Source organism: Epinephelus lanceolatus, chromosome 16 (genome assembly GCF_041903045.1).
Source record: "Epinephelus lanceolatus isolate andai-2023 chromosome 16, ASM4190304v1, whole genome shotgun sequence".
Lineage (NCBI taxonomy): Eukaryota > Metazoa > Chordata > Actinopteri > Perciformes > Serranidae > Epinephelus > Epinephelus lanceolatus.
Window position 1 is genome coordinate 41,802,371 of NC_135749.1, and position 17,583 is coordinate 41,819,953.

General features: G+C 39.2%; 1 protein-coding gene across 2 annotated transcripts; it reads left to right on the plus strand.

Annotated features, from left to right (window-relative positions):
• Positions 1-4,480: 4,480 nt before the first annotated feature.
• Positions 4,481-9,321, plus strand: agr2 (anterior gradient 2). 2 transcript variants are annotated; one of them, XM_033638403.2, is made up of 8 exons: positions 4,481-4,583; positions 5,486-5,605; positions 5,711-5,774; positions 5,877-5,929; positions 6,776-6,852; positions 7,394-7,457; positions 8,867-8,950; positions 9,037-9,321. In XM_033638403.2, exons 2-8 carry the CDS (start codon positions 5,497-5,499, stop codon positions 9,084-9,086), a joined length of 501 nt encoding a protein of 166 aa, XP_033494294.2. In that variant the 5' UTR covers positions 4,481-4,583; positions 5,486-5,496; the 3' UTR covers positions 9,087-9,321. The 2 variants fall into 2 exon arrangements, with proteins under 2 accessions (XP_033494294.2, XP_033494302.2); XM_033638411.2 differs by having other exon boundaries at positions 4,509-4,583; positions 5,490-5,605.
• The last annotated feature ends 8,262 nt before the right edge of the window (positions 9,322-17,583 follow it).

Sequence of the window (17,583 nt, forward strand, 5' to 3'; positions counted from 1 at the left end):
CAACCACTCAAAGTGCTTTTTACACTACAAGTCACATTCACCCATTCACACACTGGGGTTACCATACAAGGTGCCACCTGATAAACAGTTTTTAACACATTCACACACCAATGGAACAGCCATCTGGAGCAATCTGGGGTTCAGTATCTTGCCCAAGGATACTTCAACATGTAGAGAGGAGGAGCCGGGGATCGAACCATCGATCTTCCAATTAGTGGACAACCAGCTCTACCTACTGACACTGACAAACATAGAATAATGCAAGCCTTATCCTACAACAAAGACAAACAGAGATCCAAAATGTAAAGTAAAAATAACATATGATTTGACATAGCTTCTTTCAGTCCCTGTGAGCTCTGGGTCCTTTCAGAAAAGGAAATTGTGGCAGAATGACTGCTGAGAGGAAGCAAAGGTGCCCTGACAAAATTGAAATCTGACATTTAAATGTTATAATTGGAGTAAGTGGCATGCTACACATCACATACTAGAATGTGGATTACAAATCAGAATGTTTTACTCACTGAGTTATGTGTACATACATCTACAAATATATCATGTACAAAAGTGAGTACATTTAAATGTAAATAATATTTATTTTAGGAAGCTTATAGAGGGCCATACATACATGCCAACCTTAGCTTGCTAGTAAACCTGATATGTATATACATATATACATCACATAGATATAAAAGAAATAGATCTAACTTTTCCTGATGACATTGCTAGAAGTTGAGAGAGCAAGCAGAGTGACACACAGTGTCAAGAGTCTGGCCCGTTAGCTCGCTCACTCTTCCTGTAGGTAAAAGTGTCTCATTGATGTATGTGACAGGGCTATCCTGTCCATCAGCAGCTACTTTCAACAGAAGATTATTTTTTCTGCATCTTCATCTTCATTGGACAATCCATAGCAAAGAGGCAAACAGGAAATACAGGGAGAAAAGGGCTCCCCTGCTGGACATTGTGGTTCTGTGAAATGTGCTGTAACCATTCAGCTTCAGCACAACACTCTGTTCATTGTTACCTTTTTCATGAGGTGAAATTCCTTAAAATGCTTAGTTTGTTACACACATGGAAAACCTCTCCAAGAATAACCCAAAGTCTTACTTATCATTCTTTCAATATTTATTAATCTTTAGAATTGTTAAAATTGCAGTTGTGTGCTGAGATTATGGTCATTTCCATGGTCTTGATTTTTTATGATGATTTTTTTTCTATGAAGAGTAACTTAACACTAGGTCAACTTTTTTGAGTAAGTAAATTACATGTACATGTACTTTGTTACCCTACTGATCCTGGTCCCATTCCATAGTGTTTACTGCAACAGAAGGTATTTTCTGTTTACATAGAATAGCCTTTAATTCTATCATCTAGATCCGCCAAAAATCAGGGAAAATCTATGATGAAACTTCAGACACTCATATGACATGACATATAAATACAGCACTCAACTGTGTGGACAGTATGCAGTATGGAAAGACTGAGTAGCAGTGGTAGAAAAAAATGCTACTGCAGCAGAAACACTATCTCTTCTACTTTCTAATAAAGTGCACTTTAAAAAGGGTTTACAAGTGAATAACAAGACGATCTGATCTCAAGGACCATTTAGTAGCTCCATCGAGTCACATCCAGATGAGTGCAGATGAGAGTGGCCCAGTTGTCACAGAAATATAGAGGTTCAAATTGCCATGTTTCTAAGCACTTTAAGAACCTCAATTTTTATATCAGTTAGTGGTATTATACACAGTAATTAATAAGAACACCTTTTGGGTTTCCAGGTTGTGAAAAATCTCTGGCTGGTGAGTTATTAATCGTCAAGGCATTAATAAAGTCATTAATAAATGGGAATGACAATCTCACTTGCTAATATGCCATAAAGTCTGCAGTTATAAAGTTCAGTAAGTCGTTAATAAGCTATCAAGTCTGTGGTTACAAAGTTTATTAAGTCGTAGGGTGCCCAACAGCTCAATGGGTAGAGCAGGCATTCCATGTACAAAGGCAATGTCCTTACTGCAGCAGCCATAGGAGCATGTCATTCAACCAACAAAATTTAGTAAGTCGTTAATAAGCCACCAGGTCTGTGGTTATAAAGTTTAATATGTTAATAAACCATCAGGTCTGCGGTTACAGAGTTTAGTGAGTTGGTAATAAGCCATCAGGACTACAGTTTAAGGGTTAAGTCAGTCTGTAACAAGCCATCAGATCTATGATCATAGTGCCACCTTAGCTGGGTTTTTTTTCACTACTTAAAAAAAACACACAAAGTCATTATCAAAAGGTCAGAGGTTATTAACTTTTTTAAGATGACAACTGAAGTTAGTAAATCATTTGTTGATAAACTCATTATTCAAAAATCTATTTAATCTGCAGTTGTAAATATTTATAAGCGGTTATTATATTAATTTTTGTCTAAATCCTCTGCAGCATTTTCCAGATGGTTTGAGGTCAAACAATCCATTAGAGGATTCTTCCCGATGGATCAAAGAGCTAAAAAGACTGGGGGATGATTTTCCCCAACCTAGCAACTTAAAAGATCTTTCTATAAATGGCTTTTAAATAAATGATTTATTAACCATGAGCAAAACTATTAAGGCTTATAAGAAGTAGGCTAATACCATGTGTCTGATCACTAAAAGCTTGTTTATTTGAACAAAAACCCAAATGTGGCTCATGTATATGAAACTACAAAATGAACATTTCACTGATACATTTGATATTATTTTATGTCCTTGTGTTTTATGATTTTATTTCTTGCTTCTTTTTCTTTTCATTGTAAAGCAGTAACACTTTGTCCAAATACTTCACAAGTAAAGCACAGAGAAGAAGCCTATACAGCACACTACATGATAGTCAGGAGAGGGATGCTCCACATTTGAACAGCAGCAGTACGCATGTTGAGGGTGACTGTGGTAGCATATTTGGTGCGAAGTTACAGTTCCAGGATGCAGGACTGATTTAGTCACTGAGAGGCACATAAAGGCTGAGACTGAACAAAGCTGTCATTGATAGCAGCCAGATGACACTGTCCTCCCTGCTGCAGAACACAGGAGACCGTTGAGATGCCTCAAGATAAAGCGCACACAGAATAAACATAGCACCTTCACATCCAAATTCCTCTAGGTTATGTCCTTAAATGCTCAGAGATTGCGCAACTTTAGATGCTTTAAGCTATACCAAGTGTTTGAAACATGTCTTATAATGTAAAAGCCCAGTGTAGTTCAAAGACTAGGCCCATAGGCTGTCACAAATTGCAGTTATTAATCACACAAGGTTGTGTCCAATCCCTTGGTGTGTGTGTATTCGCTTATGAAAACCTGGATGTTAAACATTAGTAATTGCTGATCTGTATGATAAATGGATGTGTTGACTTTGTGGTAAAACGATTCTGTTGCACCTTTGTGTCTTGAGCCAATCACATAAAGACCAGTCATCATCCAGCCTCTGATCCGTTTCTCAATTGCTGACTCGTCCTTGGATCCAACCCAAATATTCCCTCTTAATCATATCCCATAAAGAAAGATAAATAAAGCTGATCAGTAATTATCCACCACAGTGTCCCAACTGTTTCGGTTTATTCATATAACAGAAAGGAAATCCAGTTATGAACATGCAAAACAATAAGGTGTGCAACTACATCCCCTTGTAACCTGTATAGGAGCCGTTCTTCCAGGTGTGGAGGAAACTGAATGCCAAATCCCCTTAAAAAAATCTGATAATGTGGGGCGTCGGTAGCGTAGTGGATAGTACCGGCGCCCCATGCACAGAGGCGATGCCTCGCCGCAGCGGTCGCGGGCTCGACCCCGGCCTGCGGCCATCAGCCGCGTGCCAACCCCCATCCTACCCCGTCCTGCTCATCAAAGGCAAAAGCCCAAAAAAATAATCTTTAAAAAAAAAAATCTGATAATGTAAGAGTGCGCTGTTTATATAAATGGTAGAATACACACAATGTGAAGTATAACTCAATATAGTGTTCTGATACACTGTGCGTATAGATAACCTACCAAAGCAACATTTCAGACCAATAAAAATCTTTATTTGAATACTATAGTTATATGAATTAGAAGAAGTGCTCTCGGTTATTATAGCGTATAAATAATCTTTAAAAAAAAAAAATCTGATAATGTAAGAGTGCGCTGTTTATATAAATGGTAGAATACACACAATGTGAAGTATAACTCAATATAGTGTTCTGATACACTGTGCGTATAGATAACCTACCAAAGCAACATTTCAGACCAATAAAAATCTTTATTTGAATACTATAGTTATATGAATTAGAAGAAGTGCTCTCGGTTATTATAGCGTATGCCGATTTCAAGGATTTATTTTATCATAACTTACAATGTTAATGATCATGACCTTACATCACGATATATTTGGCAATACCCGCGACAACCTCAACTGACTAATTTTCCAAAGGGAGTTTGGTTTGAATAAGAATCGCAGTGCTTTTCCGCTATGATGTGGGGGGATGGGAAGAGGGCGGGACCGCAGTCCAACGGCTGTTTAAAAACGGGGCAGGTGAGAGTGAAGGAAGAGCAGATCCTGCAGTCCACCTACAGTCTCACCTGACCCTTCCATAACAGGTAAGATAGCCTACATCATACTTACAATATCTTACCGCCACTTACGACCATACTTCTCATATACTGCACTGTAGTTGTAGGGAAAGTAGTCAGTTATTTAGCTTAAAGTTCAGTTGGCTGCTTTAAAATATGCTTAAAGAAAATGAAACAGAAGAAAAGATAGCTGGGTGAAGTTATCTTTAAAGGAAATATTAAACGTTGTTAAGGAGGGATAAAAGTTTTAATTTGCAAGAAAGAAGGACAGGAAGGCTAATAATTATCTAGCTGATAACTAAAACTTAACAGATACAACACAATTGGAAATCAAAGTAAAGCATGAGTCATCACAGTGACTTGTGATGTTGCACTCTGTGGAAGTCTTAGAAAAAGTCTATGGGCTGCTTCGGTGTGGTCACTCTGGTGGTTCCATTTGTACTAACTGAAATGTTATTTTCAAAGTACAGCTCAGGCTATTTACTTTTGTCATTTTTGAAAAATGGGATTTTTGTTTAAGAGTCATCTCTGTATGTATCCAAAGAAGTCAGTCATTCTAATTCCAGCCATTCTATTATTTTAACTTTTAATAACTTAGAAATAACTTGTTAATGTTGGCATAAACACAGATCCTAGTCCTGAAAGTGCATAAACAATACAATAACTCTTATTTCTCTTCACTTGTTTCCAGTGCAGTGAAAATGCCAACAAAATCATTTAAAGAAACAAATAAACAAACAAAAAACAATTACAGATTCCTCTGTAGTAGGAACTAGATGTAAATCAACTCTTTTCTTTTTCAAAGGAAATGGAAAGTTTACATTTCTTCCATTCCTGACAAACGTGATTCCATTCTGGTACTGTTCCTTCTTTGATCACACTGTTGGAATATTTTTTCCTCCTGCCTTTGTCTGTTCCTCATGTTCTAGTAAGTCTGAAGATGATCAAAGCGGCATTGACAGTGCTCTTGATCCTGGTGGCCATGTCTTCCACCTTTGGGAAATACATCCCGAAAACAGGCAGGAGGAGTGTTCAGACTCTGTCCAGAGGTTTGTAAGCAGCATCTGAATGACTGAGACTTAAATATATTGCAGTACATACTGAGACAATGCAGAGTCTGTCATTTATCTCTGATCGTGTCCATGTCTGTCCAGGTTGGGGTGATCAGCTAATCTGGGCTCAGACTTACGAGGAGGCTCTCTACTGGTCCAGGTCAAGGTTAGAAATGTTTCTAAGACTGACATCAACATGTTTCACTCTGACACTGACGTTCATTAAAGGTTAATGATTAAATGTAATAGGAGCTGATTTGTGTTTTAGAAACAAGCCTCTGATGGTCCTCTTTCACCTTGACGATTGCCCACACAGCCAAGGTAATTCTAACATCTGGATTCTGTTATTTGAGTTATTAAAGGAATACTTCACCATTTGTACATCAGTTACTCACCCTGTGTTACGATGAATTCATGAAGTACTTTTTCTTGCAGGCTAGTTGAAAGAAGAATCTGATAACTAAAAATAAATCTTTGATGAATTTGAGTAAAAGAGGTCTGTGTTACACAACAACAAAAATATATCAGAACATCCGTTTACAAACTGTCACACAAGTCTTGCAGTAAAACCCAATTCTCAGTTATTCAGTCATGTGCTCAGTACTTCCCAAACACATGACTTTTCATTAGAAAGCCTTACTATTTCAAACACCTCCACATTCTGAGTTGTGTGCTTGGGCATGTGTTTGAACTCTGCTCATGCATTCCACTGAGAGTATAAAGGTGCACTACTCATCTGTGCCTGAGACTGTTAATGTGAAAGTGTTAAAAATAGTAATGCTCTAGTAAAAATGCATTCATGTTTGGGAAGTACTGAGCATACTACTAGATAAATGAGGCTTGGATTATACTACATGAGCTGTGTGAGAGTTTGTAAATTGATGCTCTAATATAGTTTTGTTATCAAATGAGGTCCCTGTTACTTCAATTCACAGCGCATGACTAAATCATAAATTGAACAGTCTTGTTATGGATGAAGTGCAGTTACTCATGCAGGAAAAATTGAAAAAAAAAAAAAATTGATTGAATTAAGTGCCAAACCTGTTTGAAGAGCAAGCAGTACTTTGTTTGCTCATGTGTGGTGTCATATCCTGGTGTTGTTCTGCACCAAGCTCAGGTGCTAATGAACTGAAACTGAACTGAATTGAAAACCTGTTTCACCCACAGCACTGAAGAAGGTTTTCTCTGAGGACGTCGAGCTCCAGAGAACGCTTGATGAGGACTTTATCATCCTCAATCTTGTGGTAAATTACAGGATTTTCAGATCTGGCTGAACAATGATGCATACCACTGAATCTTTCAAAACCTTAAAAAAACCTTGTGTCATAATTGATTATATTGTTTGGCATTAAAGCCCATGCAAACTTTCTCCATACTATCAAATACTCTCCACTAAACAAGAAACAATTAAAATAAAAATTTAGCTTAGTTACTGTTTACCATGAGTTTAACTGTCAACATGAGTAAACACCTCCTCAACAGTCATCACATTGATATTCAGATGTTACTGAACTACGATTGGTACACATAAATTTATGACATCACCTTTACAAACAGAGCCTTGCCCACTTAAAAAGGCACTTAAAAGAGTTCAGACAAAATACAATGTCTGGTGTCAAACCAAAACCCCAAGTGCTCTGCCTTCGTTCATCACTCATAGGAAACAGCTGATTAAGAGTATTTTTTTTTTAATTCAGTGATTTTTCAAAAACACTAATGCTCTAAGATGGCATGGTTCAGACTCTGATATGTTTGATGATCTGTTCTTCCTTTTCTCAACTACAGTATGAAACCACAGACAAAAATCTCTCTCCTGATGGAAAGTATGTTCCCAGAATCATTTTTGTCGGTAAGAACTAGACTGCAACACCTGTTAACATGTCTCTGTCATAGATAAGGTTACTCGCCTTCAGTGGAACACTTTGTTTACTGTTATAACTCAAAGAAAATGTAAAAGAAGGAACACTTATGACAACAGTGACAGCTTTCAAGGAGCCACACTTTGGTGTCAATTCTATTGGAGTCAATGAGGCAGGCACAGCAAGTCACAATATAACCCATCATATTTGTGTGGTTTCAACTTTCACTGAAAAATCTTTCTATTAGATTAAAAAACACACATTACGTGATGCCAACTGATTTTTAAAAAAATCTAAATATGCATGTTTGTTTTCTTTGTTATTGGTCTCCAAACAAAAGACCAGCAGACACTGAGATGCAGCTGATGAACAGAGCCATCATCTGTTTGGAAACCAATAACAAGGAAAACAAATGTGCATATTTAGATTTTTTTTTTTTTTTAAAAGTCAGCATCATGTAATGTGTGCTTTTTAATGTGGTGGAAATATTTTTTCAGTCAAAGTTGAAAAAACAAAAGTATTATTGGTTATTGTGTGATTTGCAGTGTCCGCCACATTGACTCCAAGTGAGCTGACGCCAAAGCCCGCCTATCGAAGGGTCCATGTCATTGGTCCGAGAGCCCATTGGTCCGACATCCCATTAGTCCGATGGTCCGCACGCGGTGCTGAACGGCTCCCGGCAGGCGTATTTCTGCCTTGATGGTGCGACCAGCTCTGGGTCAGCTGGGAAAGGCTTGAGGCGAAGCAGGCTCACAGCTTATGTGTTTGTCACTTTCTTTTTCATTTTAAACCACACCATGATCTTTTCCTAACCCTAACCAAGTGGTTTTTGTGCCTAAACCTAACCAGACCTTAACCACAGGGCATCATGATGATTTCGGAACGGACTTTGGAACAATGGATTTAATATGGTCGGAACAATGGGATGTCGGGCAGTGGGCAGTTCCCCTTATCAAATGCTGTCACTGACATATGACCTTTCCTTCTTTTATAGTTTCCTTGTTTTGACTAACTACATCATTGCTTTTTAGTACTGTACATTGACATCAAGGCTGAAGGTTTCTGTTTTCACACAAAGCATCTTAGCTGCAAGTGTGTGAGTGGAAAGCATTTTGACCATTTGATACCACACTGTCACTTTAGATCTGTGTTTCCTGTCATATCATTGCCAGGGTATTCACTATGTCAAAACTACTGCCACTAATTATTTGTTTCTCCTGGGGCTCAGTATAGTGTTAGCGTAACTGTAAATAGTTTTACGCTATGCTAATGGTATATTTTTCGATGTTGGTTGTAAGATGATTTGACCAATGACTGTACCCAGCAGAGGAGAAAGTATTCAGAAATACTGCATTACAAGTAAAAATCCTGCCACTCAGCACCAATAATGTCTTTACAGACCCCACAATGACGGTGAGGGCCGAGATCAATGGTCGCTACTCCAACCGCATGTATACCTATGAACCGACTGACCTCAAACTCTGTAAGTGTTACAGTTAGCAGATTAAGTCTCTGCCAGCAGTGAAACACAGACTGAATGAATGTAACCATTTCCTGTCTCTCCCTCAGTGAAGAGCAACATGCAGAAAGCCAAGAAGCTCCTGAAGTCTGAGCTGTGAGCATGATGACGAGGCATGCTTGACTTGTGGCTGCCAGAGTTATTTGTCACCACAGTTGGCAATAACATGTTGTCACTACAGTTTACACATGGAAGGCTAAGCACTGGAAAGTTCCCTTTCCTTACCTTCACTCGGAATGTTTCCTCCTTAAATTCTCTTCCTAAGTCTTACCCTTGTTATTACTGCTGTGCATCCCGAATGTCTTTTGAATAAATATGAAACTGTTAACATACAAGATGGATAGTTTGCCTTTTTATTTACCCACAGATTGCAGGGAAGTTTGAAACTCAGAAGAATACATGAATAATACACAAAAGGATCACAGTACTTTAATGTAAAAGCACTCAGTAGTAAGTAGCACAACTTTTACTGTTAGTGCTACTGCAGACTTCTACTGGCTAAACCAAATATTAAAGGACTGGATGAAATAAAGGAGGTATATACAAGCCTCAGCGTACAGCTATTTTACACTAAGTGTTGGAGAGCTTAGCGATGCACAGGATAATCCCTCAGTACAGCCTGAAGGGTGCATTGCCTGTCACTTAGCTGAGTAGCCTGTCTAACCTAGTGGCTAAGGTTTGGGAGGGTTCTTTTAAAACACTTGTAGTATAAATATCTGATGATGTGAGAGCCTTCTATAGAGGAAACAGTACAGGGATGCCAGACAGCATTCTACTGCTGTTTTTTTTTTTTTTTACACTTTATTTTTGTTGTGTAGAGTGTTGTAAAGAGGTAAAGGGAAAATGCATACAAAACAGAATACAAACAAACAGAAATAAGTATACAAAAAAATAAAAAGGTCCGGATTGCCCTGTCTCTCAAAAGCTATTCATCCCTGTGTTGGTGGTTCTGCCTTATACCATGTCTTCGTGATGGCCTTTTTACAGGCTCCCAACAAGATTTTCATTAGGTATCTGTCTTCTCTTAACACAATTCCTCCTGCCATATATACAATACCATGCATGATCTAGGTATATCATAACCCAAAATTTTAATAATAACCATATGAACATTTACCCAAAACTGCACAATTTCAGGACAGAGTCAAAATATATGAGTATGATCCATGTTTATTGCCCCACATCTTCTCCAACATGGTTGTGCTGTAGACAAGTATTTTGTTCTAAATCTTGGGTGTAATAAAGAATCTGATTATAATCTCCCAACAGTGCTCTCTTCAAGTGCGAGAAGATGTTGTAGACTATTGTGTTCTCCAAATATGCACCACCCCACTTTTTACAGTCTGTTCCCTCTGGGAATTACAGATGTGGCAACTGTACCCAGTGTAACTTCACACACAAAACTTCTACTTTCAATCATCCACGGACTGGCAAGTCTTTCAACATCAAGGGTGTGATTTTATGTTACACTAAAAATGTTATTTATTTGCTTAAGTGCCTGTGTGGCCTGGTATATGTCGGTAAAATTTTAATTTAATCCCCCTGAGGGGAAATTCAATTTTTTCACTCCCTTGTCATTAACCCTCAGTAGCTGGTATGATGTTGCATTTGATTTTTTTTCTGCTACTACTGTGTGAGCCATGTTCTCATGTTTGTCTGCATCTGTCATTTTGCTGTGGGTTTGATACTTACTTGTTAGAGGCGCCTCTACAGTACATTTTTTTTTCCTTTAATGTCACATAAGTTTATGATGGTCTTCACCTGATGATTTCTTCATGCGATACTTGGAGTGTGTGTGATATATTTATATTTACATTTGCACTGCAGGTCTTATACCTGCGCAAATTCTCTCAAAATATTCTCTAAAAGAATTTTGTATAGTGGTATTTTGGTATTTTTGCATTGTATTGTACTTTGATCTTTTGAATTGTATCTATGCATGCATGTATTTTCCTATGCTTGTGCATAGATATATTTGAATTATATGTACATGCATTTTTTTCTGATTTATTTTTTCACACCTGTGGTTTATCACCTGAGTGTGTCAGGTGACCCTAAGGGGTTGTACATATGGAGGTGCGTATCCACATTCACTTCATGTCTGAAGAAGGGCAGGAGCCCGAAACGTTACATCAAATAAATTCTTCAAGGAGCAGCTTCTGGTGTGCGGACTTTATCTTTTATTTCATTTTTACTCTAAATATGCAACCATTCATCTTTTGTAATATTCACACACAATTCTTTTTCCCATTTCAGCTCTACATTTAGTGTCGTGTTTCCTCTTCTCTCTAATAAACATTGATGTAGTGTAGATATTATTTTGTATTTCCTTGATTTGTAAACTCCAATTATGGTTCTAATTTTTCCATTTTCATCCAGATTTACAGTAAGCGTTATTTCTCTGCCATAGAAGTCCCTTAGTTGCAGATAAAGTGGTCCTGGTTGTTTAATGCATAGCTTTGTTTCAGCTCTTGAAAACTCATAACATTCCCATCCTTTATTATTGTGCAGGGCACTGTTATACAATTGTTAATTAATTGTTTGAACCTTTGGTCAAGGGTACCTGGGATAAAATGTCTCTCATAGGCTATCCACTGAAATAACTTAAGTTCTTTCTCTAATCTATATTTCCTTACTAGATTGAACCACAATTCTAATGTAAATCCAGTGACAGCATCCACCTACTGAAGTACATCCTTTACTGCATCTCTGTCTCCTATGAAGCTATGAATTTCCCTTCTTTGTACATATCAAATTTTTCCATTTTACTTCATAGTCCTTAGCACACCAATAAATTACTGGTCTAATTTGTGCTGCATGAAAGTAGTCTTTGAGGTTCAGCAATGCCATACCCCCTCTATACTTCCTAGTCTGTAATATCTTAATGTAGATTTGACTCTTGAGCTTTGTCCATTCCATACAAACCTTGAAATAACTTTGTCCTAGGCTTGAAATTGTTTCTAAGGGATATCTAATGACTGAAATAAGTAAAGGAGTCTTAGAAGTGTATTCATTTTAATAGTAACTATTCGTGAACTAAAATCCAGTGGAAGAGCAGCCCACCTCTCAGTATCCTTTGTAATGTTCTGATCCACTTTGATATAATTGGCTTCATATAATTTATCTATTCCTGTTGTTATTGTTACCCCAAGGTATGACATTTTTTTAAAGCTCCAATCCAAATTATATTTTTGTCGTATAATTTTAGATGGGTAGTAATTCATTGTTGTTGAGATCATATTTCTCCTGTTCTAGCTTCTCTGCACTGGCTCCCTGTAAAATCCAGAACTGAATTTAAAATCCTACTGTTAACTTATAAAGCTCTAAATGGTCAAGCTCCGTCATATCTTAGAGAGCTCATAGTGCCATATTATCCCACCAGAACACTGCGCTCTGAGAACGCAGGGTTACTCGTGGTCCCTAAAGTCTCCAAAAGTAGATCAGGAGCCAGAGCCTTCAGCTATCAGGCTCCTCTCCTGTGGAATCATCTTCCTGTTACGGTCTGGGAGGCAGACACCGTCTCCACATTTAAGACTAGACTTAAGACTTTCCTCTTTGATAAAGCTTATAGTTAGGGCTGGCTCAGGCTTGCCCTGTACCAGCCCCTAGTTAGGCGTGACTTAGGCCTAGTCTGCCGGAGGACCCCCCTATAATACACCGGGCACCTTCTCTCCTTCTCTCTCTCTCTCTCTCTCTCTCTCTCGTATTCTATTACTGCATCTTGCTAACTCGGCCATTCTGGATGTCACTAACTTGGCTTCTTCTCTGGAGCCTTTGTGCTCCACTGTCTCTCAGATTAACTCATATCGCAGCGGTGCCTGGACAACGTGATGTGTGTGGTTGTGCTGCTGCCGTGGTCCTGCCAGATGCCTCCTGCTGCTGCTGCCATCATTAGTCATTAGTCATACTTCTACTGTTATTATACACATATGACTATTGTCACACATGTATACTGCCAGATGTTAATACATACTTTCAACATATTGTACCACAGTAGCCAGAACTATAACTATAATATTATTACTTTCAATAATGTTGTTGTAAGCTAGTGTCATTACCTGCATCTCTCTCTCTCTCGCTCTCTCTCTCTCTCTCTCTCTCTCTGTCTCATTGTGTCATACGGATTACTGTTAATTTATTCTGCTGATCTGTTCTGTATGACATCTATTGCACGTCTGTCTGTCCTGGAAGAGGGATCCCTCCTCAGTTGCTCTTCCTGAGGTTTCTACCGTTTTTTTCCCCCGTTAAAGGGTTTTTTTGGGGGAGTTTTTCCTTAACCGCTGCGAGGGTCATAAGGACAGAGGGATGTCGTATGCTGTAAAGCCCTGTGAGGCAAATTGTGATTTGTGATATTGGGCTTTATAAATAAAATTGAATTGAATTGAATTGAATTGAATTGTTAAAATTAGTGTTTTAGCAGGAGTGGACGTATGAACTGCGAGGTCCCAACTTTTATACATAAATTAGGTATAATTCTTTTAAATGGTCTGATTAAGCCATCTTTTACTTTGATATCTGAAGAGTTAACAAGATATTTCAGTTTTTTTTTGGGAAGATTTCTGGAACAAAATGCCCCCTCCTTAAACTGTGCAAGCTAGTAAGGTGGAAGCTAATGCTACTAGCAAGACAACTGTGGATGAAAACATGCTGCATGCATTCCGCAAGATTGAAAAAGAAGTTATTCAAGAAAAGAAGAACTGCCTATGAGAAGAGATAAAATGAGCCACCTCTCTGATTAGAAACAACAAACTTCGTGATCACGAAGAAGGACTGAAGAGGCTGGATGTTTGCTTGGAGGCCATGGAAACACAATATACACAGTTAAACAGTGACAATAAAAAACTTCAAGCAAAAACTGATGATCTGGAAAACAGTGGAAGGCGATGCAATTTACACATAGGAGTACCTGAAGGTCTGTAAAATGGAAATACCACTGAATACATCGCCTGCCTTCTATATGACACACTTGTTTGCTCTGTATATGCTTCCTCTTGGAAACATTATCAGCAGGTTTGAAGATGTATCATATCATATGTACGCAGATGATATTCAGCTGTATTTTTCTTTTAATCCTTACAGGACCAACAGTCTGAATGTACTGCATGACTGTTTGTCTGCAATTAATGACTGGATGGTCAACAATTTCCTCCAGCTTAACGCTGCTGAGACCGAGGTCCTTATTGTCGCTCCTGACTGTACTGCTTCTAAGGTGGCTAGCTGTATTGGGTCCCTGAATTCAAATATCCACTTTAACCTGAGAAATCTCTGAGTTATTTTTGACCAGGCCATGCACTTTGATAAACACATCCATGCGTTGACCCGTACATACAGTACAGGCCAAAAGTTTGGACACACCTTCTCATTCAATGCGTTTTCTTTATTTTCATGACTATTTACATTGTAGATTCTCACTGAAGGCATCAAAACTATGAATGAACACATGTGGAGTAATGTACTTAACAAAAAAAGCTGAAATAACTGAAAACATGTTTTATATTCTAGTTTCTTCAAAATAGCCACCCTTTGCTCTGATTACTGCTTTGCACACTCTTGGCATTCTCTTGATGAGCTTCAAGAGGTAGTCACCTGAAATGGTTTCCACTTCACAGGTGTGCCTTATCAGGGTTAATTAGTGGAATTTCTTGCTTTATCAATGGGGTTGGGACCATCAGTTGTGTTGTGCAGAAGTCAGGTTAATACACAGCCGACAGCCCTATTGGACAACTGTTAAAATTCATATTATGGCAAGAACCAATCAGCTAACTAAAGAAAAACGAGTGGCCATCATTACTTTAAGAAATGAAGGTCAGTCAGTCTGGAAAATTGCAAAAACTTTAAATGTGTCCCCAAGTGGATTCGCAAAAACCATCAAGCGCTACAACGAAACTGGCACACATGAGGACAGACCCAGGAAAGGAAGACCAAGAGTCACCTCTGCTTCTGAGGATAAGTTCATCCGAGTCACCAGCCTCAGAAATCGCAAGTTAACAGCAGCTCAGATCAGAGACCAGATGTATGCCACACAGAATTCTAGCAGCACACCCATCTCTAGAACAACTGTAAAGAGGAGACTGCGCGAATCAGGCCTTCATGGTCAAATAGCTGCTAGGAAACCACTGCTAAGGAGAGGCAACAAGCAGAAGAGATTTGTTTGGGCCAAGAAACACAAGGAATGGACATTAGACCAGTGGAAATCTGTGCTTTGGTCTGATGAGTCCAAATTTGAGATCTTTGGTTCCAACCGCCGTGTCTTTGTGAGACGCAGAAAAGGTGAAGGGATGGATTCCACATGCCTGGTTCCCACTGTGAAGCATGGAGGAGGAGGTGTGATGGTGTGGGGGTGTTTTGCTGGTGACACTGTTGGGGATTTATTCAAAATTGAAGGCACACTGAACCAGCATGGCTACCACAGCATCCTGCAGCGACATGCCATCCCATCCGGTTTGCGTTTAGTTGTACGATCATTTAATTTTCAACAGGACAATGACCCCAAACACACCTCCAGGCTGTGTAAGGGCTATTTGACCAAGAAGGAGAGTGATGGAGTGCTGCGGCAGATGACCTGGCCTCCACAGTCACCGGACCTGAACCCAATCAAGATGGTTTGGGGTGAGCTGGACCGCAGAGTGAAGGCAAAGGGGCCAACAAGTGCTAAACACCTCTGGGAACTCCTTCAAGACTGTTGGAAAACCATTTCAGGTGACTACCTCTTGAAGCTCATCAAGAGAATGCCAAGAGTGTGCAAAGCAGTAATCAGAGCAAAGGGTGGCTATTTTGAAGAAACTAGAATATAAAACATGTTTTCAGTTATTTCACCTTTTTTTGTTAAGTACATAACTAACTAACTAATTCATAGTTTTGATGCCTTCAGTGAGAATCTACAATGTAAATAGTCATGAAAATAAAGAAAACGCATTGAATGAGAAGGTGTGTCCAAACCTTTGGCCTGTACTGTACGTCTTCCACCTTAAAAACATTGCAAAACTGAGATCTGTTGTATCACATACTGAACTGGAAATGATCATTCATGCCTTTGTGTCATCAAGTCTGGATTACTGCAATTTTCTTTTCATGTGTCTCAGTAAAACTTCTGTAGATCGCCTTCAACTGGTGCAGAATGCTGCTGCCAGGCTGTTTACCAAATCAACCAAAAACTGCCATATTACTCCTGTCCTGGCCTCCCTACACTGGCTTCCTGTCAGCTTTAGGATCCAGTTCAAAATCCTTGTTTTAACATATAGAGCCCTTCATGGTCAGGCACCTGAGTATCTGTCTGACTTGCTTCATGTATACACTCCTAGTAGGACACTTAGGTCAGCCAATCACAGGGCTCTAGGCTCAGAACTAGAGGTGACCGGGCCTTTGAGTCCATTGTGCCCAGATTGTGGAATGCCCTCCCACAGAATCTGAGAGCTGTAGCATCTGTTGAAGTTTTTAAGAAGCACCCTAAAACCTACCTGTATAGGCAGGCATTTTTCAACTTGTCTTAAGTGATTTAGTTTTGCAACAACTGCTGCTGTTTCATTTTGTGTCTCTGTATGTTTGTGTGTATGTATTCTTGGTTTGTGTTTTAATCCTGTGAAGCACTTTGTGAGTTCTCTCTGTGAGAAGTGCTATACAAATACATTTTACTTATTTACTTACTTACTTGGGGGTCCTAATGGCTTGAGAAGCCCCCGATCCTGGACAGGGCACATCGCACTACAGCGCAGATGCCTCAGGAGGGGGACCATCCGTGGCTGTTCATCGTTCTCCTTCTACCAGGAGAAGGAGTGGATCCAGCATCTAGCCAGGCAGAAGGAAGGCTGGAGCTCCAAGGAAAGAAGATCCTCATCATCCTAGATTACAGCGTTGACTTAGGTAGACGAGAGCAGCATTCAACAAGGTAAAAAGACTCCTTTGGAAAGTGACAGGCGTTCACTATGGTCTCATATATCCAGCCCGTCTCCGGTCTCCTTCAATGGGCAGGTAAAGATGTTTGAAACCCCTGCAGGCAGCGAAGGACTTGGTGAGTCATTTGGTGAGTTCCTAAGTTTCGTTCTACCACATATTTATAAAACTGTCAACACAGATTGGCTACATTAGACTGTTTGGTATATAAAACAGCGATCCAGACGACTGGATTTAACAGTGGGAGACGTTTGAATATTTATTACTGATTAATGAATTTTGCTTACGTTCTAAAAAACCATTCTTTTGTGTTACTGGCTATGTGTTTATAGAGCAAGTTGTTCAGCTCTTTGTAGCCTCTTAGCCAATGTCTCTCCATGGCAATCTTTAATAAGAAACCAACCTCATGAGGTTAAAGGGCAGATCCCGGTGGGGTGCGCTCGTTTTTAATGTCCGGGCTGTCCAGGTGGGCGATCCTTACGCTGCCATGGTACTACTGTCAGGAAGTTTGTTCAATTTTGCCCATGTGAGCTGTCGCTGGGATCGAGGCAGGCGCTTTAGTTAGTTAACTTATAGTGTTCTCCTTTCTCTTCTGTTGTTGTTGACTCTCTTTATTTGTGAGTCAATCACTGATTGCATGTACGGATTATAGTTCAGAGTACCTACATATCAAATAGGGGTGGAAATCGCCAGTTTCATCATGATGC

What these genes read in the sequence shown, in the direction of transcription:
- agr2 (XM_033638403.2), top strand. Translation starts at nt 5,497, where the DNA reads ATGATCAAAGCGGCATTGACAGTGCTCTTGATCCTGGTGGCCATGTCT. An exon ending in TGTTCAGACTCTGTCCAGAG is followed by an intron (nt 5,606 to 5,710) that starts GTTTGTAAGCAG and finishes ATGTCTGTCCAG; the next exon opens with GTTGGGGTGATCAGCTAATC. An exon ending in TTATCATCCTCAATCTTGTG is followed by an intron (nt 6,853 to 7,393) that starts GTAAATTACAGG and finishes TCTCAACTACAG; the next exon opens with TATGAAACCACAGACAAAAA.